Below are 26,994 nucleotides of genomic sequence, written 5' to 3' on the forward strand. Positions count from 1 at the left end.
TTTGCTTCACCAGCAAAGTTTTAGTCCAGTTTTAGCTGTCCTCATTTCAATATGTCATCGTTGAGCACAAATAAGAGTGGCATTCAAGTGTTTTCCTGAGCTTCATCCTGTTCCCAGCTACTCCCAGGTCACCCCGTGGGGCTCACTCTTCCCTCTGCAATTCACACTTCCCCTGAATGCAACCTGTTGGAGACAGGTTTTTACTTCGAAACAGTGGTCACAGATTTTTGATTTGGTGGCATAAGTCCCTGTGGTTTGAAACATTAAGTGTTGAGGGCCTAGCCCATGGAACCTCTGTGAGTGCTTATTTATGAGCTGGGAATTATTCCATGTAAACCTCACAATAATCCTAGGAGGAGGTACTAGCATGGTCCCCATTTTACAAATTAAGAATTTGTAAAGCTTAGGCTGTTTAGTGACTTGCCTAAGGTCACTAAGTGGTGGCATCAAGTCTTACACCGGGGTGTGCTTGGTTCCAGAGCCTTGGCCAGAACTCTCTCCATTTGCTGCTGCTAAAAGCCTGTTAACTCATGGAGAGATGGGCCTGGGAGCACCTCTGGAGTGCAGATAGCTAATCTAGAGCAGAGGCTCAAACCCTAGCTATGTATTAGAATCACCTGGGATGCTTTTAAAAATACTGATGCCCAGGCCCCACCTGAGCCCAATGAAATCAGAATCTCTGAAGGTAGGACCCAGACATCAGTATTTTTTAAGCTCTCTGGGTAACTCTTAACAAGAAGCCAGGCTGAGAACCACTCATCCACAGGAAGGAACTGAACTCATGCCCAAAAGACTGCTTGGATTCGAGATCCCAGAGCTGAGCTGAGCTCTAACAGCTTCAATAACAGTTTTGCTATTGCTGTTCTAGAATCTCACACCCTGTATTCCCACTGTGTGATGCAGCACTTGGCACAGAGGATGGACTCAAACAACATTGGTTGAAAGAATACATTCAGACCCGAAGAGCTAGATTCTGATATCAGCAAACTCTTTAGAGAAATCTTTTTCCTTCTGTTGTCACAACCTCTCCTTCCATTCACCTCCATTTGACACAAAGACTTTTTTTATAGGAAGCAAAAAGCAAAAGTAATTGACCCTTCAAGATTTGGCTCAAAACTTGCCTCCAAAAGGAAGTCTCTTGGATTGTCCCCAGCTCATGATGATCTCTTTCAGTGAATTTCTATAGTCATTACAGTCTGTATAATTCAGTTGTCAATTGCATTCTTCTGTTACTGTCTTCAGTGGTTGTTTTTTGAATGCTCACACGTTTATGTTTTACTTTCCTTGTAAAAGTGTAAACTCTATGAATTTGGGGACTATCTCTAAGATGGTAGATCATTTTGTTGGCTCACTTGTTTGATGTCTCCTGACAAACTGTAAGCTCCTTGAGGTCTGACGTTCCCTGACATTACTCTTTACGTGGCAGCACCAGGCACAGTGCTGGCACAACTTAGGAGTTCAGCAGGACTTTGTTAAGTGAAGACATTTGGTAACCCCTCTTAGCCCAGTGCCCTGAACTCACTAGATACCCACTAATCATATTTGCTGACTGGGCATGAAATGAAAAAAAACATAATTCTTATTATATAAGATGTGGTACATATGAGGCACAGAAATTCCCAGATTAATCCTATTTCAATTTCTCTTTTACTTTTTGTAAATGCTTGGTTATTTGGCTCCAAAATTGAATGAGAAGTATCAGGAGGAATCCCTCATCCCCTTCCAAATCCCTTACATATCAATTTTATACAAAGCCCCTAAACCTTCAGTTCAAATCACTCTGGATTTCATACATCTCCATTATTAAATTCAACAAGTCACTGCAGAGAAAAGACAGTGGTGCCAGCTGTGTCGATTGGTGCCCGCATGCCACACTTGCACCCAAGTGCGATTTCTAAATATGGAATCAGGTCTGCTATTTCATTCTTAATGAAGCAAACAGATGCCCCGGCCGCCTCAGTGGAGAGGTTGCCCTGCTTTACCAGCTACAAAACACAGGGTTCTGCTCTGTTTTGCTGACTGATGATACAGAAGTGTTCCCCGCAGATGCCAGGCTTGGTATCCATGACAGCCACATTGCCACATCATTGCTTTCTGTTCTCTTTTGGTGCAGTAAAAGTGTGTGTTGGGGGAGGTGGGTGGGGAAGGGAGAGAAAGGGGACAAAAGAAACAAATGAGCTCACCTGCCCCAGAAAATCATTGCACCACCCTGTTGCCCAACACCAAATCCCCAGCCCCATTTCTGGCCTCACAGCTGCTGCTACCCAGCACACACAGCTGTTGCTACTGAGTTCTAATGAGCCGCAGTTAGCAGGGTAGGAAGGGAAGGGTTCTGATGTCACTCATGAGGAGTCACGAAGACAAGGGCTCAGGGAAGCCGGTTTTAAAGCAGATGGGTCTAAGGAAGGAAGGTAGAGCTGGAAGACAGCGTGTCCGACAGCATCAGAATTAGAGACTCGGTGTTAAGGTGTCTTCTGGAACATTTAGAGTGTGTCTCAAAGCCACCGCCAGCTGGAGTTGGTTGCAATCTGTCACCACAGGCAGAAGAGAGAAAGGAAGAGGCATCTCGTTTGGCCAACTCGCACCCAGCTCTAGCCACTGGGGCATCACCCCTTCAGCGTTCAGCGTGAAATATAATGCCTGCTGTGGATGTCTTCCCCACTCTGAGCTGCAGGAGATCTGTCACGTCCACAATGCCATGGCCAGGAAGTTCAGACCCAAGTACCATTAGCAGGAATCTGGGTCTGCAATGAGGCCATGGGGGCTGAGGCCCTGTCTTCAGAAGGCCCCCCTAGAACATTTCACCTCTTAGTACGGAGTGATGGGCAAGTGGGCTTTTTTTTAATCAGTATTGACTCGGTTTCTCTTTTTTAATGGTGCCTTAGAAGAGTTGTAAAATGTACTGAGGAGATGAATGCTCTCCAAAGAGGCCCAGCAAGGGAAAAGGAAGGAGAGCCCTTGCTTCTGACCCTCACTCCAGCTCCTGCCTCTAGGCATTGGAAAAACACTAGAAAAAGATTTGGGGGAAAAAATAACCTATCTGTTTTAAGTATGGAGGTTCCTCAAAAAACTAAAAATAGAGTTGCCATACGATCCAGCAGTCCCACTCCTGGGCATATATCCAGACAAAACTATAATTCAAAAAGATACATGCACCCCTATGTTCATAGCAGCACTATTTACAATAGCCAAGACACAGAAGCAAGCTAAATGTCCATCGACAGATGAATGGATAAAGAAGATGTGGTACACATATACAATGGAATATTACTCAGCCATAAAAAAAGAATGAAATAATCCTATTTGCAGCAACATGGATGGACCTAGAGATTATCATACTAAGCAAAGTAAGTCAGAAAGAGAAAGACAAATACCATATGATATTTATATGTGGAATCTAAAATATGACACAAATGAACATATCAATGAAACAGAAACAGACTCACAGACATAGAGAACAGACTTGTGGTTGCCGTGGGGGAGAGAAGGATTGGGAGTTTGGGATTAGCAGGTATAAATTAGTACATATAGAATGGATAAACAACAAGGTCCTACTGTATAGCACAGGGAACTATGCTCAATATCCTGTGATAAATCATAATGGAAAAGAATATGAAAAAGAATGTATATATATGTATAACTGAATCACTTTGCTGTACAGCAGAAATTAACACAACATTGTAAATCAACTATACTTCAATAAAAGTTAAAAAATAACCTGCCTGTTTTATATGTATATATATATTTAATATTTATATAAAATATATAAAATGTTATACAATATTTGGGTCACCTGACATCATGATCCCAGGTGAGGTCCAACAAGGTGATGCTCTGCCTTCTTGTTTCATCTCATGCCATAAACAAGTGTCCTTTCTGCAGTCTGTTTGGTGCCACTTTTGTTTTACATTTTTGTGGGGGTTTGTTGGTGTTTTCTCTTTTAAATGGCCCCCAGCCTAGCGTTGAAGTGCTGTCCAGTGTTCCTAGGTGCAGGAAGGCTATATACACCTTATGGAGGAAATACTTGTATTGGATAAGCTTCGTTCAGGCACGAGTTATAGTGCTGTTGCCTTTGAGTTTAATGTTAAGGAAGGAACAGCATACATTAAATAAGCATATATTAAACAGAAACACATGAAACAAGATAACGTATGGGTCAGTTGGTGAAAATGTGATCAGGGGCTCACGGGAACCTAACTCTGCATTACCCCATGAGTAATGCTTCAGTATTCACTAATTCATTGTTTGCAGCAACTTTATGGAACATTACTACAAATAATGAGAATCAACCATACTTTTTGGCACAATTCTGACTACTTGGAATGGTTTTCCATGGTATTTCAAATCACAGAGACTGAAGGATAGATGAACAACTAAAGGGAGGGTAAGTAGGAAATTATGTACTTGTGTCTACTGTCTGCCACTCTTTTTTTTTTTTTTTTGAATTTTAGAATTTTATTTATTTTTTTATACAGCAGGTTCTTATTAGTTATCTATTTTATACATACTAGTGTATACATATCAATCCCAATCTCCCAATTCATCATGCGCCCCCGCCCCCACCACTTTCCCCCCTTGGTGTCCATATGCTTGTTCTCTACATCTGTGTCTCTATTTCTGCCCTGCAAACCAGTTCATCTGTACCATTTTTCTAGGTTCCACATATATGCGTTAATATACGATATTTGTTTTTCTCTTTCTGACTTTTCAACATAATATGTCTCTTTAGTCTTTGTAATAACTCTATATGGCTGCTTTTATTGCCCCTTTCTTCCAGGTAAGAAAACTGAATCTTAAAGAGATTAGGCAATTTACCTGAGGTCACGTAGCATGGTAGGCAGAATTCTAATGTGGCCCTAAGATCCTTTCCCCTCCCTACTGTACATGCCCTATATAACGCCATCCCTAAAGTGTGATGGGACCCGTGAACATGGCAATGATTAGATGCCATGATTATGTTATAAGGCAGAGGTGAAGGGATTTTGCAGATATAATTAGGGTCCATGATTAGTTGACTTTTAAGTCATGACTTCAAAGGAAATTATCCTGGTGTGCGCCTCCTAAACAGATGAGTCCTTTAAAGCGTGAATCTCTCTCCTGCTGGCTTTGAAGAAAGAAGCCATGAGTTCTATAGCTGCAAGGAATTGAATTCTGCTAACAACCATCTGAACTTGGAAAAGAACCCTGAGCCTCAGATAAGACGGCATTCCCAGCTGACACCTTGACTGCAGCTAACCTGTGCCCAGACTCTCAATCCACGGAAACTGAGCAATAATAAATCAGTGTTGTTCGTGGTAATTAGTTATGCAGCAAAAGAAAAGTAATACACACAGCTAAGGAGTGGCAGAGTCAGGGTTGAAACACAGGTCCACCTGCCTCCAAAGCTGATGTTTCTGTCCTTTATACTGTGTAATACCACACCGTGTTTGGATTTCGTTTGCTTGCTTGCTTGTTTGGTTGCCATGGGCGGAAGACAATGGCAGAAGGAGATATGAAAGACATTCAGATACAATGGCTAAGATCTGAGCCTTAACACAAAGGGAGTCTCTTCAGCCTCGGGTAGTGGCAGTAACTGTGACCAGTAAAAAAGTGAGGAGTCTCTTAGTTTTGGGAGTGGGCATGCAGTTTATCTCCTCTTTCTCGGGAAATAGGTAAAGGTAATCGGGGGTAGCAGCGTTCGCATAGGGGCAAGCGAAGAACACTGGGTCCCTAGTGTTGGATGAACCACATGAAAAGGCCAATATGATTGTTTTTGATATCCTCAAATGGCGATTACATGTGATTCAGCCAGTAGTTAGGAAATGCCAGGTCAGAGACCGGAAGCAAGAAAGAAGCCAGGAGTTCTGCGGGGAAGGACTTCTTGAGTGGGAAGAGATGTGAATGGGGACACTGTCAAAGCAAGAATCGAACAGCTTGGTGTTCGGAGTCAGGAGGAACAAGGTCAGTGACCACGCTCATGCCTCAACCATGGAGATTTCAGCTGAGGGCTCTGCACAACTGTGGGAAGGGTGAACACCTGCGAAACCCAAGCTTAATCTTCAAATCTCTGACTTTGATCTAGTGATATGCTGTGCTATGAAAGGGGAAGCACAGGGCAGAGTGGCCAGGGCAGGGATGGGGTTATAGGCCGTTGCAGGATTAGTGTAAGGATCATAAGAACACATGTCACACACCTGACGTAGTACCTGCCACATGGTAAGTACCAAATAAATGGCCACATCAGTATTTGGCACTTCATTAGATGACAGAAAACTGCCTTGCTTATTATGTAAGATGAAGGTAAGGGCGAGTCGTCTCTAAATACCAGGACAAAAATGAAAGGTAGGAGGCCCTGACGGGGAGCACCAGAATCAGGCTGGAAAATATTTAATTCTTTAGTCACTGAAATTCCTCTTGTGGGGCGGTGTGAGGGAAGGGACAGCACCTGGGCCAGCACTTCGGCAGAGTTGCTTTCTTGCTCCAGACACGTGGCCATCAATAGCAGGGCTCTCCATCTGAAGGCATCCAGGATGGAGAGATTTGTGGTTTTCATCACACGAGCACATAGATGGGACTCCGCTCTGAAACAGTAACTGTTCTGTTTAAGCTTCCTGATCAGAGAAAGGCTCTAAGGGGGACGGTGTACCGTGTGGCCTGGGAAGTGGGTCGAACTAGAGAAATCTCAACACCGCCTACTTGCTGCTCAGAGACGTGCCCAAGAGCCCTCGGGAGCCTGTACAATAATTACTAGAGTTGTGCCAGCCCCAGAGCCCCACCAGCAAGGGATTTCCTATGTAATTATCCTCCAGATAAGAACATGCATCCTCCTCCCAGCCCTTCTTCCTCCCTTCCTCCCTCTCTTTTTATTTTCATTCTCTCTCCATATCCCTTCTTTCTTTCTCTTCATCTCCCAAACAAATTCAATAAAGTCCACATCAGGATGCAGAGGAATCCACCCCAAGGTCACTTTCTACCCCGGCCTGGGGCTGCTCTCTCCCTGGAGAGAACTCTGTCGTGTTCCCTGACATCGTCAAAGAAAGTCTTGATAACGAAACTTTCCTCCACCTTCCTCCGGACAAAACTCTTTGACTTTCTATCTTTAGATCAACTGTCTCTTCCCCAAAGCTCACCTTGGGCTCAGGTGGGGAATATAATTACTGATGGGGGAAGCCGTCTGAGCAAAACGCTGGCCCACGGGTCAGAATGGCTTTGATAACAGCAGAGATTCTTTAACTCCTTAACGAATAACTGGCACATAATGCATCTGATGAGTAATTGAGACTCAGCACCATGTTAAATGTTTTATTATAGTCCTATTCAATCCTCACAACAACCCTAGGAGGTAGGTACCATTATTATGCACATAACATAGATGAGTAAAGTGAAAGGCCAGGTAACTTTCCCTAGACCCCATCACCAATAAATAGCCGAGCTGCGATTCCAGTTTGGTCCGTGTAACGCCTTGTCCATGCATTTCATCACCCTGCTCTATTACCCGCCCCCATGTCTATATGGGCTTATACCTACATCCTGCTCTCCCACTTCTGTCATCGGCAATTCATGGTGCAAACAATAAACCAAAATTCTCTCTTCAGCTCCTTGACACTCATTCAGTGCCCCCTTCTCACCTATCAGGGCTGCCTTCCTTTCATCACAGACAGGCATGGCTCACTTGCTCTTAGGTTGCCTGTGGCATTTCCATTTGTTCCCCAGCCAGGCCCACCTTGCTTTGCAGAGGGAAGCAGGTAACATCTGCATTTCAGGACAAGCAGGTAACACTCCTGGATCTCAGGACCAGCTGCAAAGCATCAGGGAACACCAATGGGAAAGAGGGTCTGGAGAATGGGTACTTCTTTTGCCTCCCCAGTCACAAGATGAGTGACTCTTAACTACACGGTGGGGCACTGTTTTCAATGGCCCAGAGGTAAGCCATTGGAAGGGTGGAAAAGGAGAAATGAGTATGCAGTTCATGGAGCATTAGCTGGAACCTGTAGGCTGTTGTTTAAGAACCACCAGTGGAGGTTCATCAGAAAACTAAAAATAGGATTGCCGTATGATCCAGCAATCCCACTACTGGTCATATATCCAGATAAAACTCTAATTCAAAAAGATACATACACCCCATGTTCATAGCAGCACTACTCACAATAGCCAAGACATGGAAACAACCTAAATGTCCATCGACAGATGAATGGATTAAAAAAGAGGTGGTACGTATATACAATGGAATATTACTCAGCCATAAAAAAGAATGAAATAATGCCATTTGCAGTAACATGGATGGACCTAGAGATTATCCTACCAAAGTGAAGTAAATCAGACAGAGATAGAAAAATACCATACGATATCACTTACATGTGGAATCTAAAATATGCACAAATGAACATATCAATGAAATGGAAACAGACTCACAGAGATAGAGAACAGACTTGTGGTTGCCAAGAGGGAGGGGGGCTGGAGGAGGGAAGGATTGGGAGTTTGGGATTAGCAGATACAAGCTATTATATATAGAATGGATAAACAAGTTTCTACTGTATAGCACAAAGAATTATATTCAATATCCTATGATAAACCATAATGGAAAAGAATATATTAAAAAAGAATGTATATATATGTATAAATGAATCACTTTGCTGTACAGCAGAAATTAACACATTTTTAATCAACTATACTTAAATAAAAAATATTGACAGTGAAAAATATATATATATTTTTTATACATATATAAAAGAACCATCAATGGACCAGGACTAAGGAGATTGTAAGATAAAAGAGGAGGCCATTAAAATAGCTGTCATAAAGTAACTAAACTGATAGGGGAGTGTGGCTTAGAGAAAGTGGCCAGATTATTTTTTTTGAACCCTCATCTAACCTGCAAACAGGAATGGAAAGGCTTACAATTACAGTCCATATATAACAAAGCTGTTACATGAGCTCTGGCCTCCTTCCACCTCAGAAGCTGTGGGTCAGTGTCCTGAGGGCAGTTAAGCCCATGGGCAATGCTCTTCTCACCACCAGTCCTTTGACCATGTTACTGAAATCCAGAGCAGGCATTATGCAAGGCTTGGGTATTAGTGTCCTGCAGCTGCTGTAACAAATTACCACAAACTTGATGGCTTAAAACAACAGAAATTTATTCTTTCACAGGTCTGGAAGCTAGAAGCCTGAAATCAAGGGGTCAGCAGAGTTGATTCCTTCCTCAGAGGTTCTGAGGGGAATCTATTCCATGCTTCTCTCCTAGCTTCTGGTGTTTGCCAGCAATCCTTGGCATCCCCAGGTTTGTAGCTGCATCACTCCGAAACTTCATCTCTGTTGTCACATGGCCTCCTTATGTTGACGCTAGTCATAGGCTCTAAGGCCCACCCTAATTGAGTATAACCTCACTGCAACCAATTAAATCTGCAAAGACCCTATTTCCAAATAAGGTCACATTCGGAGGTTGTGGGTGGACATGGATTTGGGAGTGGGGAGTGGGGGGACTCTATTCAACCCAACACAGCTTGCCAGTGGCATTTTTGACCGATCCCACATAAGAGCAAAGAGAGGATTTGGGTTCCTCAAGAGAAAGGCTCAGGTAAACCTCAATGCAGGTGGGGAGGCGGAGGGGAGAAACCACCTTGGGAAGTGTCCATGTCAGACTGAGGCAGCACCCGTGCATCTAAAACATTTCACAGAAATCAAGTCCAATGGAGCATAGAAAGTCATGCAGAGAACTAAGGCAACTTCCCCCATAGCTCAAAACAGACCAGGCCCCTTCCCCCTCAAAGTGCAACAGGAGAATTATCCAGGTAGGATGCCAGGTGACCCCCTCTCCCCAAGCTGACATGGAAAACAGGCAAATTCCTTCGATCTCCTTTCCTCTCCCCTCTAACCCCCAGGAGGGCTGCGGGACACCCAGGGGCTCTGGCTGAGAGGGGAACGGAGCTCTCTAAGACTCCCACTCAGCCAAGAACAATCCCGGGGGTGGGGGGGTGGCTCATGGCAAAGAGCAGAGCAGAACAGAGCGAACCCTCAGGTTCCCCTAAGGAAGCCCTTTCTGCTAGTGGGGGCTCATTTCTGAGGCCTTCAGGGAGGTGCTGTGCAGAACTGCATCCAATCTGGGCTAAGCAGATTAGTTCCCTCCCAGGGAAAGGTTCTGGGCAGCTGAGCAGGGCAGCTCCCTGCGTGGTGGCAAGGGGCTGTCATTACAAGGCCCAGATAGGACATAATGACATGCTCCCTGGAGGGAGCTCCTAATTGAATTACAGGGTGTCTCCTGAGCATCAAAGGCAGCCTGTGCTCAGACGTAGCCGAGCAGCCCAGGAACAGACCTTCCGCAGAGCTGGTGCAGGGCAGGGGTCAGGCTGGGGAGGAGCTCAGATGCCTGAAGCCAGAGGGCTCTGTGGATGTCGCTGACACTGGGAGAGAAGAGGAGGAAGGCACGGAGGGTGGGGTATGGTGGGCATCCCTGGACCTCATACCTAAGAGATGTGTTCAAATCCCATATCCCCCGGGCTTGCTACAACCGGGAGGTTAGTACAGAGCCAGAGGACAGGCCAAGAATTCACTCTGTTCATTCATTCATTCACTCATTCAACAGACATCTTTTGTGTCCCTATGATGTGTGATGGAGATGAAGCAAGTGCTGCTCTGATCTGAGGACGCACCCTGCCCGGGGACCATTTACTCCTGAGGTCAACTTCTACTTCTATCCGTGCATGTCCCACAAGCCGAAGCCAACCAGCCCTCCTTCTAACAAGTCCTTCTGAGTTGACTGGAGGAGGGGGTGTGCAAGTCACCTTTAATCACTCCAAACTGAATCCCAGCAAAAGGCAGGAGGGAGTGCCTGCGTGGCTGGGGCTCGGCGATCCCTCTTTCACAGCAACTCTCACACGCGCTCCCTTCCCCGTCAGCCTGGGAACTTCCTGAAGACAGGGGCAGTGCCTCTTCTCACTGTGCTCAGCCCACAGAATGAGCTCCATGAATGTCTGCTGACTGTACCCTGAGAGACTGGCACCTGCTTCCCCACCTCCCCTCTGGAGGGAGGGCTCTCATAGGCTCTCTGGGGGCTGCAGGCAGAACCCACCTGCACTCTCTTACCATCCTCCTCCTCTAACCCTTGGTCTGGGATGTCCTCAGACACCAGGGTCACAGCCTCAAAGGAGGCCCCTCGATCTGAACACATGGTGCTGAGCCAGCCTTGCCCTGCTCCCCAGGCAGCAGGCCAAAGCATTATCTGTTGATAGTTCCTGATGGTGAAGTGACACAAACAAGGCCCCTCTGTGTACTGGCCTGGACAAGAGTGTGTCTGAGCCAGCAGTCATGAGTGATGAGTCCAGATTTCTGAGCTGGGCATTAAGGAGTCTATTTGGCCCTTGCCAAATTCCTTGGGCCCAGTTGCCCCTGAATTAAAGGACAGCCAACTCTTGCTGTTAAGGAAGAGATGTCCTCTTAACTCCTTCCATATGAGAAGAAAGCCTGCTGCTTTCAGCTTCATGACCTTATTCTGAGGCTGAAGTATGTAACATAGTTGAAAGAATATGTGATTTATAAGCAGAAGATCTAGGTTTGGATACTGATCCTTAAAAGCTCTGTGTTCTAAGGTAAACTAATATTTCTTACTTTCAGTTACCTCATCTGAAGACAGTGATAATATTAACTCTAGAGGTATGACAAATCCTTTACTTTTAAAAGTGGAATTTTATATTTTCATACAAACATTAGAAGTTTTATTATGTAAGAAGAAAAACAACAACAACAGTAATCTTTCTCCAAGGTCTAAACAATGCTGAAGCCTCGATAACCAATACTGTGTCCTATATTCTGATATATTCTCCAGACTATTTGGATCTCCCCAGGGGCTCACCCTCTTCAAAACAACTTTAAACAATTAGTGCCTAATATTTTCAAAGCATTTTACATCAATTTGTTCTTTGAAAGTCAGCCCATGGCTGTGTTTATTCTACTCTCTCCCCAACCCCCAAGATAGAAAGTATGTATTCTTACAACAGTCCACACAGGTTAATTAAAATGTCACTTCTGTCTACTTTGGCTAGAACTATATTAACTCATTGTTGTAACACTAGTTATCTTTTGCTATATTTTATGAGAATAGGGAAATCTAATTAATTTTCAGCTAAGAATCTTCTAACACCTGGGATCCATGAGAAGGAATAAATAATTAAAATGGCCTTTGACGGGGAGCTGGTTGGGAACCACTGGTCTAGTTTATGAAGCCCACTAGGTTAGCAAGGTTTCTGGAAGATTCTGGTCTGATAAGAAAGTTATCTGCATCATGCGTCCAGTGGGGATTTATGTCCCTGTGGATTCATCCAGGGATTAGAAGAAAGTTCTGCGTTATGCAGGATGAAGAAGAGAGTGATCCAATGAGGATCACTTTCACATTAGGACTGGTCCAGTATTGGAGAGATAGTGACAACTTCATGCTAATGCACCTCAGTGAAATGGAGACTCCTACTTTCTTTATCCCATGAGGGTCTTTCCATCTGTCATCCCAGGACTAGAGTTGACAGATAGTTGGCTTTTCTTCTCACATCCACGGCTGAGTCCAGATACAGCCTCAAAGATCCTTTCCAAGATGGCCTGGACAGCCACGATGGACTGACTGGAACTGACACAGAAAGAGTCTTATTTTACACCCAGCCCTGTGTCCTGGGACATGGACACGTGACAGAGTCACATACTGTGCCACCTGGAGATGAGAATACTCCGGCTTCCGGGGAGTTCCTGGAAAGGCATCAAATTACAGCTGCAAAGATAAGGCGGTGGTGGGGGGGTGGGGGGGGGGGGTGGGGGGGGTGTGCCTGCTGGCTCGGGCTAAGCCCAGCAGACCAGCTGTCTAGCAGGGGAGGGGTGGGGAGGGAAAGGCTGTCATTCTATCCCTGGCAAGCATGAGTGGCAGGGAAGCTTTCTGTCCTGGTTGGGAACACAGCCTGCTCTGGAAACCCAAATCCACGAAGAGGCTTTGACAGCGACTCAGTACCCAAATAGTGCACCTGAAAATGACGGCAGATTATCTTCTGACGTTAGTCTCCTGGAGAGGACGGACCAGAAGAGGGCAAAGGAGGAGGAGTGACCCTAGTAACCTTGAGATTTGTGTCACTGAGCATCACCCACTAGGAATGTTTTCTGTTGATCTGGGCAGAGGCCATTTGAACCTTGGCTGCTGAGTCTGTGGCCAGCTTGATGAATACGGTAGGGCTGAGGGCTCCAGAGGTGGCAATTTCTCCCATTCTCCAGCCTACCGCCCCAGCACTGACCACTGTAAAATCAGCATTCTCTCAGAGGCACTGCAAACCTTATATACTGTGTCAGTTTTGAGGTGACAGATGACTGTCTCACTTGGGACTTCCTTCTAAGTGACACTGTCCACCACTTAGAGACACAACTGCTTAGGTAGCTTACCATGGGAACCCCTGGGCAACTTTGTTTTCCCACCCCACCACCCAATTATGGCAGATTAACTGTCAAGTTGGGGGTGGGTGAAAACCTGGCTTGACACAGGGCAACCAATACATATCGGGCCAGTGGCCTTCGACATAGTTAAGGTGGAAAAAAAGGCGGGGGTTGGGGGGAGGTGGCAACAGAGTTCCTCCCTTGAGAATCTGAGCTAGAAGAATAGAAAGATCTTTCCAAGTAGGAGATAGGACTCTTGGGCTGTGAGGTATCATCAAAGCAATAAGGGAGAAGGCCACAGAGAGAAGCAGAGATGCCAGGAGACAGAGACCCCATGGCCTAGAGAGACAGCGTCAGAAAGAGAAGGTGGTCCCTAGGGCTCCCGCAGCCTCTGATGCCTTTCCAATACCAGTTCCAGTCTATGCTGGATCCTTACAATTCAACCTTCTTGTCTTAACAGTCAAACACTTTGTGGTGAAGGGAAAAAAAGAGCACCAGAGTACGTGGTTTGTTTCCTGGGAGACATCAGTCTTCTTGGTATTATCGTGAGGCTAGTTCTTTCTGTCCAAATGCCGGGCCTTCTTAAGGGATACCCACAGTGCACTCTTGGTCACCCAAAGAAATCATAGATCAGACAGTAGAGAGAAGGCAATCCAAATACAGATGCCAACAGTGTGAAGGAAAGGGACGTAGGGAATAGGATAAGAGTAAGAGAGGAGATGGGACTAAAGGACGTGGGGTGGAAGGCACTGAGCTCGAGCAGAAGTAGAAACCACGGCGTGAGTGTCAGCAGCGCCTGGAGCATACACAGTAGAGAAAGAAAAGATGCAGCCGAGGACGTTTAGAAGAGAGAGCAAGTGTAAGAAAAGTGCATCCAAACAGAAAGGAAGGTACAAGAGGGGAAATAAAGTGAACACATAGAAGATTTGCAGCCAGGGCCAGGGCTTGCTCTAGGGATGGTTGCAGGATACACTCTCCATCACCACATCTCAGAAAGAGAGGGTCGGTGGTAGTGGGGGTCCCGAGGAGAAATCGCATGGGATACACGAGGAGGAAACCAAAAGGGAGACAAATCAAGACCAAGAGCTCTGGAAAAAGATGGACTACTACGGAGAAATGGCAGAATTAGTCATCTGTAATCCATAATTTGTTCCACAGCCATATTCTGACTAGGAAGTTGCTATCAAGATGTCACTCATTTTGAAAGCACCAACTAAAGAATCTAGAGTGTTGTCTGTATCATAACTAACTGGTTCTTCATGAACCCTTGCCACCAAGTGGTAAGTGAACTGGGCTCAGGCAAGGGCAGGTTAACAAGGCTGTGTCCACGCACGCTGACCCTTCGCTAGAGAGGGTCAGGTTGGTGCCACACTGATAACTAAACTCAAATATATGCACACACCTAGTGATGACTCAATTTTAGAAAAACAAAATTTTCCATAGTGAATAAATTTTACTTTCAATTTTATCTTCTTCTGTACTCACTCAGATAACTTCCTACTTGGGTGCGTGGTAGGCGGCAGGGGTGGGAATATAATTCCTATGAATGATAATTATCACTCCACCTGAGAATGTTTACCTAGTGCTTTCCTTCATGGCCTTTTAGCAAAATTCTCAACGCATGGGATTCCTGCAAGAGTTTCTGGACGGTGTAGAATTTAAATATGGGGACTTTGCTCTGTTTGCAGGTCAAGGAGTTCTCTCTCTCCAACTATCAGATACACACTACTGGCTCTATGCCAGGACTTCTGATTGGGTTCTGGAAGCACAGGTTAGTTTTTCTTTTAAAAAGACAGCAAGAAAACAACGTCTTGAATAAACCGAAGACTGTAGCTCTGAATTCTACTCCATTCCTCGTGGAGTTGACACGGGCACAGCCAAAGGATGGGGAAGGAATGCGTGCTCATGTATGACCCAAATACACCTGGGAAGTTGATGAAAGTTGGACAACAAGGAAGAGTCCTCCCCACTCAGCCACCTCACTTTGCCCAAGTATCCCTTTCCATCATGCTTGTGAGTGAATGAGGAAACTTCGACCTTAAGAGCCAGAAGAGTCGAGACAAAAGAAGCAAGGCCCATAGCAGGATCTCCATTGTCATTCCTTTATTATTGCCTGACGCCCCAACTAGTATCATTCCAAGCAGTGCACAGGAGACCCTGCTTTGAGGCCGAGACTGTTTCACCTTCTGATTGGCTGGTAATGTGATCATCTCCAATGGCAGTGTGCCTTTCTCCTCAAACCCAAACTGACATTCTTCCTGGCAGAATCTCTAACACTGCACCCTGAACTTTCTCATACCAGACGGCAGACCAAAGTGAGAAGACCCAGGGCAGGCACACTGAATGCTCTGCTGTACACGGTCCCTGACCAGGTCAAGTTGAGGAAGTGTTGCCTGATCCAGTATTGCCAGGAATGTTGTACCCTTAGACCCTAAAACAAATTAACTAGGAAGGCTCTGGACTTCCTGGAGATATTTACAGACATGTATGGTTTAAGTATACTTGGGGTGCTTTATGAATCCTGAAGTTGGAATATGTCACCCTTTGACATTCTTTGGCAATTTCAGTAATTAAGAAGAAAAGAAAAAAATTAGCAGGACCTGGGGCCTTTCGGGGCACAACATCCAAAGCTTCTGTTAAAGAGTCCACATAGCTTCTAATAACTCCTTTGGGCCCAAAAGAGACAGAATTGTAGTTGAACAACCCTACCTGAAATGTTCCACTGTACTGTTAAGTCCCCCCATTAAACAATTGGCTTAGACATGGATTCCGTTCTTCAGGACCTCTCTGAACCAAGCACACAGCTCCACTGTAAGTTCCATGAAGCTGTGGCCCGGGTGACCGACTGTTTACCTAAAGCCACAAAGACAGCTTGTTACTGGAAGTCAGTCACTGCAGGCAGAAGAAAGGAGAAAGGGAGGGATGACAGCTAAGGGGGAAATACATCTACCTCCACTGCACTCCCACCCTCACTAAGCGTGCAGCTTGTGACTTTTCTCAAGCATAGGAAGGGCATTCTAGAGGCAAATAATCTTCCTCCGTGGCCAGATAAAGACTATCCTATCACCCTGCTGAGCCAAAGAAAAAGAGAAAAGTCCACTGTGTTTCAGTCAACTTGGAGAATGTAAAAATTGTGTCCTGGATAACTCCAGATTTGTATAGGTTTTGATGGGAAGATGCCTTGGGCTGAAACTTTACAGAGAAAGCACCCCTGGAAGAGAATGGCCTGCATCATTCTGAAAAAAAACAAACAAACCCTGCATTATTTCACGCAACAAGGTCTAGTCTGAAGTTAACCATCACTAAAAGATGTCTCAGCTACACATGTCTCCCTCAGCAAGAGATCACTAAGATAAAGCTTTTTAAAATTTTTCTATGGGCTCACTATTTTCCTTCAACAGTTTCAAGGTGAACCAAGAGATTAAAAATAGTCCATAATATATTATTATTCTTAGTTAAGACATTAGTCACATAACACTCCTGGATGTGCACTTCCAGAGCATCTGTCACCCAAGAATTTCCATATTCTTTCCGAAGCTGACATTTTGATGGATAAAAATAAAATGGAAAAGTCCAAATCGGGAGGGGGAGACATTAAATCAGTAGCATCTAAAAAGTCCTTTCTATCTAAAAGTCTAACTTTCTATCATATCTACCTGTGTGATCCTGGACAAGTCACTTTGCATCTCTGATTCTCAACTTCGTGATTTATAAAACTGGGAGGTCAGATACCTTCCAGTTTTAACGTTCTAATTTGCTTGGAAAATGCGTGGTACAGCCAATATTCCATTCTTCTTTGAAGGAGGCCTATGCTATTTAATTACAGTAGATCTTGACATCTGTGGCTTTGACTATTCCCAGAGACCCCAAAGGTCAATGAGCCGCAATAATCTTATTTTTGCAGAGGCGCGCTGTGAGCCTGGGATACAGGAGCCAGTCACACGTTCAGTGAGTGAGATTAACGTGCTGGCAAGCACCCGTATCTCGGTGAGGCTTTATTATTATATGCAGGAGGCTCAGAGGCTATAAATCCCAGGATGTGCTGCAGTGGTAGTCACAAGGGTATGGATTCTTCTGGAGCACGAAGATGTCAGTAGTATCCCTCTCAAATATCACGACTTTATTGTAACGTGGGTTTAAAGTAATCATGTTTCCACCCACCCCCCGCCCCACTTCATCGACTTCACTACTACATCCTTAATGAAGGTGACTTTAAAAACTTTAGTTGGACTTCCCTGGTGGTGCAGTGGTTAAGAATCCACCTGCCAATGCAGGGGACATGGGTTCGAGCCCTGGTCCAGGAAGATCCCACATGCCGTGGAGCAACTAAGCCTGTGCGCCACAACTACTGAGCCTGCACTCTAGAGCCCACGAGCCACCACTACTGAAGCCCACGTGCCTAGAGCCCATGCTCTACAACAAGAGAAGCCACCGCAATGAGAAGCCCGCGCACTGCAACAAAGAGCAGCCCCCACTCGCCGCAACTAGAGAAAGCCCGCGCACAGCAACAAAGACACAACACAGCCAAAAATAAGTAAAAAAATAAATTAAAAAAAAAAACCAAAAAACTTTAGTGGTGTCACACACACAATGAGGAGTTTCATTCCCCTTTTATTGAGCTTATCTCAACCATACTTCTCCCATGTGTTTTGATTTGTCTGTATACCTTGTATCCTCTCCACTGGAGAATAAGATCCTTGGGAGCTGAAATGCCAGCTTATCTTAATCACTTATTTCTCTCCGGTACCTAGTAATGTACCTAGGATGTAGCAGATATTTAATAACTGTCTGCTGAATGAATGAGCACCTTTTATGAGCAGGCACTGTGCTAAAGGTGCATTTTCTTCATATTTGTATGTAGTACTTATCACAATCCTGAAGGATAGATATTATCGTTCCTATGATTCCAACAAAATATCTGGGACTCAGACAGCTGAAGTGACTCATTACAAGTTACATAGCTGGTGAGTGATGGATTCACACCTGTTTGTCAGACGCCAAAGTTCATGTTTTTTCATCCTACCATGGTGCTAAGGAAACCTTTGAAGAAGTAAAGCACAAAACCAAATGAGTGAATTCACGGACCTAATATTATTGATAGAGCATAGGCCTGGCTTCATCCTGAATAGATTCAGAGGAGTATGGCGAGGGCAAAAGTGACAATGCTACCAGACTTGGTGGGCAAATAAAGCTACACAAATAGAGAAGGATTAGAAAGTAAAATCGTTCCAGGCATCACACAGCTTCTGTCTAAGTCCTCCCGAGGGTTTTAATTTCAGTTTCCAGATTGGTATTGCGATTAGCAGGGTCTCAGGGTAAGAGCTACATTCTAGATAAGATGAAGTTGAACATTGGAACTGGAAAGCAAGCATTCATGATCCAATCATGAAAGTCATGTGAAATGCCACTTTCCTTCCTGGGCTTCATGGTTTGGTCAAGAGCTTTAGAGCCTTTCAACTCTAACCTGGCACCAGAAGCATCAAGAGCTTGCTAGAAATACAGAATCTCAAGCTCTACTCTAGACCTTTGGAATAATAATCTGCATTTTAGCAAGATCCCTGAGTGGTTCATAAGCACATTAAAATTTGAGAAACTCTACTCTATGATACCTAGAAGATAGTCTGAGGTCCCTTCTGGCTCCAGTATTTTATGAGTTTAGATGAGTACTCTTCATGGTAACCAAAAAACTAGCATGCTTATTAATTAGGGTCACACAGAGATCCAATCAGGTAACCTGATTGGATCAATGGTGTCTTCTGAAGAATATTGCTAATTCATTGATATTACTATTAATGGCCTTGTTTACTGAGCACATACCATGTACAAGGAACACTGCGTATAATATCTTGAATCATTATAACAGCCCTGCATGAGAGACATTATTATCCCCATTTTTTCAATGAGGAAATAATCTAAGTTAATAAAATTTCTCCAAACTACATAGTTAAATCAGTAGTAGAGCCAGAATCCTAACCCAGAGTACTATACTTAGAGCCCATGGGTTTTTTTTGGCTGTATCATACCGCCTCTAGTTGTAAAATTACAATTTAAAGTATCAAAGGTAGGGCTCCTTTTGTGAGAAGAGACTAGCAGGTTTTGGACTCATTCTTCTGCAATAAAGAAGGCCAAGAGGGTAGTCTAAAGTCTACTGAAGTCTAAAAAATAATGCAAAGGAATAGATGGGAAACCCTACAATACCCTGGACCAGCATCTCAAACGTGTGGAAGTGCATATACATTTAAAACAAATATCACCCAGAAGCGATAATTCATGAGGCTCCTTTACACCAAGACAGTAATCAAGCTGAAAATACACACAGGTCTGAGGAAGGTTTAGTCACATTTAGAGATCCTAGGTGCACGTTGATTATTAATGAGGTGAATAAATTGGGAGCCCAACTTCTGATCTCTCAAAAACTACCCTTCAGTTCCCTCGGTAGCCAGGTACTGAATAGGAGGAATCCCAAGTCTGTCCAATTATGGCCAATGCTGTGGTCTTGATGTCATTTAATGCCTGACAATAACTTCTTATCTACTGACATTGCCATAAATATGTGTGAAATTTCATGGAGTTTTTCCTACCAGCGAGGGCCTTCATTTTATGTATAAGCATTCTCCGGAGAGCACATATAAATGGATAGTATTCTCTAGAAGGCACAGGTTTTTACTTATGCTAACAAGTTATTATCCTTCCCAGCAAAATGACTAAACAGAGCTCTAATAAATCAATTTGTCAATGGCCATTTCATTTCAGAAGACAGTATCCCCCGTTCCATCTTTGGCTGCTGTAGGTATGAGCGCCTATGTCTATAGTTCAGAAAATCCTACAGCTGGGAGGAACTGCAAAAAGAGACAAGCCCAGCCTTGAGGCAAGGAAAGTATTGTTATTCCCACTTTACAGATGAGAGTTTTCATTTCCCATTGAAAGTGTTTTTAGCAGGTTCTTGGAGCAGTTTGACATCTCCCACTGTCTATATATGCCCCTTTTGTTCTTCACACCTTCCCCTCTACTGCTTATTGCTTGTGGATGTGAGCAGGAATTCTGAGACCAATGTTCCCCTTTCTCATCCCCTTTCTTCTTGGCCACCTTGTAAAGTCTGCCCTCTCATAAGCTGCAAATCCTGGGGAGAGTCAGTCTGCTATCTTCTTTAAAGATATCCATCCGAGAACAGGACAGAATACCCAGTACAAGATGTTTCAATGGGGAGAGGCCTCAGAGTGACAAAGGCAATAGAAGTGCAAGACCCACAGTGTCTGAAGGACTAAATGGGGCAGTAACCTGAGAAGTATTTTAAAAGAACTCTGGACTATGAAAAGAGATGACCACACAGAAGATGTATTTTTTCCCCCACAATTCCTAAGAGGCTTCTCCTCCACTGCTTAGCCAGATTTTGGAGCTTAGACCTGTGACTAAAGACAGGTGGCCACTGCCCTGGGAGCTCTGCTTCTCCAAGATACCTCCAGGACCCAAGCCATACTGATTCATCGCACCTAAACTGGGCAAGCCTCGCACCATAAAATAGCCTATTGGTGTTTAAAGAGACCGCTAAGTTTCAATCAATTTTGCAATTTCCAAATTGAAGGAGAGGTGCCTGAAATCTGCTTATACAATACAGTTGCAATATGGTACTGGAAAAAAAAAGCCAATGCCACTCACTTTCTTGAGGATGTCCTGATTGGGCTACCACCATCTCAGAATGGAAAGGATTGGCTTCAAAGCTCACGTGAGCCCTTGGCCTGAGAAGGGGAGGAAGGAGAGACCCAAGCAGTCTCCTAGCTCTTGCTAGGAGAATTCACAAGAATCCCCCCAAATCTGATATCAGAACTTCTGTCATCCCACACCTCCACCAGCCATCATTTTGAGTTTCAGTGAACAAAATGTTCTATGTCCTTAGATCCTGCCACAGGATTCCTTGCCCGAAAACAATTTAAAGTGAGAAAGCTGAAGGAGATTTTGGAAGCAGAACCTGGCAGGAGGGTCTGCTGATCCTGCATACCTGTGATGGAACCAAAGTTTGGCATTAACACAAATACAAGAAAAAGTTTTAAAACGTGGTGCAGGAGAGAAGGGGGTGGCAAGGGACAGAGGCAGATGGACTGTGGAAAGGTTACTTACACAGTTTCATCATTCTTGAACTCCAACTCCCCATATGTGTCTTCAAAATCCTCACCACCACCCTTGGCGGTCCCTTCTACTGTCCTAAAGGGGACGATGACTGTGCCCCGGGCACCTGATGTCCGCAGAACCTTGACCTCCATGACACCAATACTTTCACTGACATGAATAGTGTCACATTCAAAAGTGAAGATGCCCGCATGGTCATCATCCAAGATGGTGACCGTGGCCACACAAGGGGACACCAGGACAGCCCGAGGCAAGGGAAGACTATTGAGTACTCTGGGAGGCATCCCCTCCTCTGGCTGCTCCTCCTCTATGCGAACGTTGCTCAACCTCACAAAGAAGTGTTCATCCTCCTCAAAAATGTCATCATCAATGATGCCCACAGAGAACTCCTTCTGGGTCTCTCCTGGCTTCAGAACCACAGTGCCCTCTGTGAACTCATAGTCAGCCCCCGCATTGGCAGAACCATCCTCTGTTTTGTAGTCCACATACAGGGTCTTGGACATGTCCCCCCCTTTCCTCACCACTGTCAGGAGCACAGCCCCACAGTTCTCCAGGCACTGGTAAGAGCACGGGTCAAAGAAGACCTTGGAGACAAAGTCCTCCGGCTCATCAGTGTGCACCTCGCTCATGCTAGAGGACTTTTTGGCTTGTTCTGCTGCATGCTTCTTCAGGATATTGCCTGCGCCAGTCATCATACGGGTGGCCTGGATCCGGTAGAAGGCGCGGCTCTTCTGTTGATGGGAGAGAGCATAGTAATTGGCCATCTCTACCAGCTGATCTAAGTCCTTCTCTGGGTGTTTTTGCTTCAGATCCTTGAGAATCCGGATCATCTCCCTGCGGGACTCATCCACTTCCTTCCCTTCCAGGGGCACCAGATGCCCATCTAGGAAGTGGGAATTCATCATTTTCCCATCCATCTCGATGCCTTTGGGGTGGTCACCCTCTGTCTCTATGATGATTCCTCTGTGTTTATCTGTGCGGTACTTTTTGTGCATGTATTTGTAGAAGAGCAGTCGCCTATCTGCCACCCAGGCCAGAAGGACACACACTGGAAAGAAGAAGAGAGTGAGGAGGCCTTCCCAAACCTGGACCACACCAGGAGAGAAGACAGCCAGGATCATATAGAGCCAGATGTAGGCAAAGATGCTCCAAGCAGCAGTGACAAAGAAGACTCGGAGGTGCTTTATCTTGCGAGTCTCTCCATCGGGGATCACGTAGACGCAGATACCAATGATAATGAACATGTTGAAGGCTGCGCTGCCTACAATGGTAGAAGGTCCCAGATCACCAGCAATGAACCCATGACCACACACCTCAATTAAAGAGAGGAGGATCTCAGGAGCAGAGGAACCCAGGGCCATAAGGGTCAGATTGGAGACAGTTTCGTTCCAGACCCTAATCGTGGTTGTGCTGGTCTCTCCATTGGGCTTTTTGATAGTCACCTCTCTCTCTTGAGAAGTGATGACTTCAATAGATGCCATGAAGCGATCAGCAATGATGGACACCCCGAGAAACATGTATATCAGGGCCACAAAATAGACAATGACCCTGGCAATCTTGTCTCCAAGGGAAGGGTTCTCCGGGTACCAGATTGGCAGGATGACACCTTCCTTGCAGTCCGATGACCCTGTACAGGACTCATTGTTCTGCCCTGTGCTGGGCACATCCCCTGAGCCGCCAGCCTCCGCCCGAAGACCATTCAGGAAGAGCACAAAGGTAATCAGCCCAAAATGGAGGAAGGCAGAGGTAAGAGGCTGCAACCTTAACCACGCCATACACGAGACTTAGCCGCTGGCTTCCACTGCAGCACCAATGGTCCTCCTGACAGTCCAGAGACCTAGAAGAGATCAGAGGGGCAGAAAAAGGCATGAAGAAAAGGAGGACAGCAAATGGCAGGTTCCCACCAATACAAACTGATGCTTCACCTTGAGTGACGTATTGCACTAACACATTGGGCAGTGTCTCACTTGGAAAAATAAATGTCACTGAGAGGTACAAATAGCTGCTCTGTCCTCAGGACCCTCTGGTAGACTCTGTTGAAAAATGGCTTAAAATACCTGGGAATATTGGTATTGGAAACTTAAGTGGTACCCTTTTAGTCCTGTCTCCCAACCCCTTTGTTATCAGTGAGAGTTCTCAAGAATCAACTTAAAATTGGCCAAGTGTAACATGAATCTTCATCCTCACTTCTACTGTCTCTAGAGTTTTCAGCCTTCCTTATCACACTGTCATCATACTTAAGATACTCAAGAATCAGGGCTTCCCTGGTGGCACAGTGGTTGAGAATCTGCCTGCCAATGCAGGGGACACGGGTTCGAGCCTTGGTCTGGGAAAACCCCACATGCCACGGAGCAACTGAGCCTGTGAGCCACAACTACTGAGCCTGCGCGTCTGGAGCCTGTGCTCCACAACAAGAGAGGTCGTGATAGTGAGAGGCCCGCACACCACGATGAAGAGTGGCTCCTGCTCACCGCAACTAGAGAAAGCCCTCGCACAGAAACGAAGACCCAACACAGCCATAAATTAAAAAAAAAAAAAAAAAAAAAAAAAAGATACTCAAGAATCTTGCATAACATAGGTTTGCAGGAGTACATATTGAACTTTTTTCCCTGGGCTACTCCCCCCAAATAGAACACCTTGCTCTGTGTGCAGTGGAGCCTGGTTGGGAAAAACTCCTTCCCCATATGAAAAATTTAGGGAGGCAAGCTGTAATTCTGAGATCGCTTGGGAAATCAAGAGGTGTTCTGTAGTGAATATTACCTGCCATATAGCTAAACCGAGGCCCTGTAAGCTGTGTCCAAGACCAGTCCACGGCAGTTCTTAGCCCTCCAGCAAAACATGCTTATGAAAGAGTTTAGGTATCCGGTTACAGGAAGGTGAAGATCAGTCAGTCACTCAAATTGCAAACCCAAATACTGAAAGGGCCAGGTGGTAGAAAGCATTATAAATAACATGCAAGTGGCTCTCAAGTAAGTTTCTTTTTCATCTGTAGGCAAAATTTTGGGGTGAAATGCAGCCTCCTCTGCTGGTCTCAAAGCAGTAAAAGGTGAGTATGAGTTCAGAAGAATGGAAGAAATTCAGCTGAAACTACAGACTTATCTTTCTACTCATTGCCTCATTCAGATGGAATGAGAAAGCAAATATTCAATACCTTAAAAAAAGCAATTTGCCCATTTTTCCACCTCTTCTATAACCATGTAGGGGTATTGTTAGTAATGGAGGAATGCTGCTATTCCCTACCTGCTCTTCCTTCTTCTCCTCTGTTTCTCATTTCAGAAAATAGCACTTCCACTCACCTGGTTTCTCATGCTCAAAAACCACTGCCTGTCTGCAAGCCTTTCTTTCTCCAGTCCACACTAAACCCTACCAACTCTCTCCCCAACTCTCTCACCACCATCACAGCCCAAGCCCCCTTACTCCTCACCAGATGAATCTACTACAGTCACCTCCTCACTGAACTCACTCCAACTCTGACCATTCTCTATTCCATCTTCTCATATAGCCACAGTCATCTTTTTTTTAAAAACCCAAACCTATGCTCTCACTCCCCCGTTTGAAGCCCTTCAGTATTTTCCCCTCGCTCTTAATATAGAGACCAGGATCCTTACCATGACCCGCCAAGCCTCGCACGAGCTACTTTCTTCCTCCTCCTCCCCCTTAGCTCTTGCCACTGTCCCTCTCACTGCATTTCTGCAATAATGGCCATATCAGGTCCTGGAGTACACCAACTTATTTTCCACCTCGGGACCTTTGCCCATAACATCACCCATGACCAAAATGACTGTTCCTTCTTCATATCCCCACTGTTAACAATGCTTTAGATCTCAGCTTCAGTGTCACTGTCTCAGAAAAACTTACGTTCACCCTAAAAATGGTCAACTCCCTCTTTAATTTTCCTTCATGGCACTTATAACATTTTGAAATTACGTGGGTATTTGTAGGATTATATGATTAATGACTAACTCATCCATTAAACTATGAATGATATAAAGGCAAAGATTATGTCTATTCTGTTTATCATGGTATCCTAAGTAGTTAGTTAGATGCTCAGTAAACATATGTTTGGGAATAAATAAATGTGGCCCTAAGGGAAGCTTCCTCAGTGCTATGGACTGAATTGTGCCCTTCCCCAAATTCCTATATTGAAGCCCTAATCCACACTGTGGCTTTATTTGGAGATAGGACTTCTAGGAAGTAATTAAGGTGAAATGAAGTCATAAGGGTGGGGTCCTAATCCAATAGGATTGGTGGCCTTATAAGAAGATGAGAGAGAGGAGAGAGAGAGAGAGAGAGAGAGAGAGAGAGAGAGAGAGAGAGGGAGAGAGAGAGCTCTCCATTTTGTGAGGACATAGGCAGAAAGTGGTCATCTGCAAGCCAGGAAGAGACCTCTATCCAGAAACCAAATTGGCCAGTATCTTGATCTTGGAATCCCAGCCTCCCAATAAACTTCTATTGTTTAACCCACTCAGTCTATGGTATTTTGTTATGGTAGCCTGAAGACTAATAAACTCAGAAATCACCCTTCTTTAAAGTCATTTTACAATCTGAATTATAGCCATTTGTTTTAGGGAAAAAAAAAAAGATCTCATAGACAAATCTGGACTAGATTTTAGAGGCTATGTAGGACCTCTTTAAATTCCCAAGGCTTGTACTCAAAGAGAAATTCCCTTTGGGACACAGTACACCCTGGTGCATACTGTAATCCTGAAGGCCCTCCTCCCAAAGGGCTCTGTGGATTAACTTGGTTTCGTTAATCCACAGAGCCAACTGCTGAGGACCACACTCCCCATTAGTCCAGGTACTGGGGGTCATCCCAGAAGGTGCTTGGAGCTTTGACCTCACTCAGAGGAGAAGAGGCTATGACAATGACCATGGAGGAGTAGAGAGGCTGAAGGTGTTCGACATCCATATTCAAAGCCCTCATAATCTGTGATGCACACAGTGACCCTATTCATAGGTTTGGCACTCACCTAGTCAGAGAAATGTGGACAGAGACAGATCCTGGCTCCTTGCCTTGACCTCTGAAAACACAACACTTTGTGAATTCTGATAAGCCCCAGACATGAGGAGACAGAAGGTGGGCACAGCTGGAGCAGCTCTTTGATCAAGAGCCAACATGGTGACAGGCGGTGGCAGCTGCATGGCTGGCCAAGCCCACAGGGGTGGGCTATCCACAGGTTAGGGAAGAGGGCTGGCCTGCTGCAGTCAAGGGACATGTAACATTGAGATAGTAGAGTTATCTTGATCAAAGGGGGATGAGGACTCCTACTGATCTTACCTACCCGGAGAATTAACCAGGATCATGGTCTTTATTTCCCTTGGTCCTACAGACACCTGTGGCAATAGGTTTTTACGGGGACTATGCTATCATGTGGTCAGAATCAGGCTGTTCCCTGAGAAAACAAATGAACTGAAGGAAAGGATAAAATAAAACAAGGCAAGAAGGTGGCTAAGAATTGCCTGCATCAAGTTTTTGGAACTGAAGGTGGAAAACGA

General features: G+C 45.0%; 1 protein-coding gene across 4 annotated transcripts in view; it reads right to left on the minus strand.

Moving 5' to 3' along the window:
• The window catches only part of SLC8A3 (solute carrier family 8 member A3), a 158,911-nt gene that overhangs the window by 114,407 nt on the left and 17,510 nt on the right, over nucleotides 1–26,994 (minus strand). For all 4 annotated transcript variants that reach the window (XM_059914521.1, XM_059914522.1, XM_059914523.1 and 1 more), the window contains exon 2: nucleotides 21,490–23,335. In XM_059914521.1, the coding sequence (XP_059770504.1) occupies nucleotides 21,490–23,273 (1,784 nt within the window). In that variant the 5' untranslated portion in view covers nucleotides 23,274–23,335. The remainder of the gene's footprint in view (nucleotides 1–21,489; nucleotides 23,336–26,994) is intronic.

The sequence above is a fragment of the Balaenoptera ricei genome, chromosome 2, assembly GCF_028023285.1.
Source record: "Balaenoptera ricei isolate mBalRic1 chromosome 2, mBalRic1.hap2, whole genome shotgun sequence".
Classification (NCBI taxonomy): Eukaryota; Metazoa; Chordata; class Mammalia; order Artiodactyla; family Balaenopteridae; genus Balaenoptera; species Balaenoptera ricei.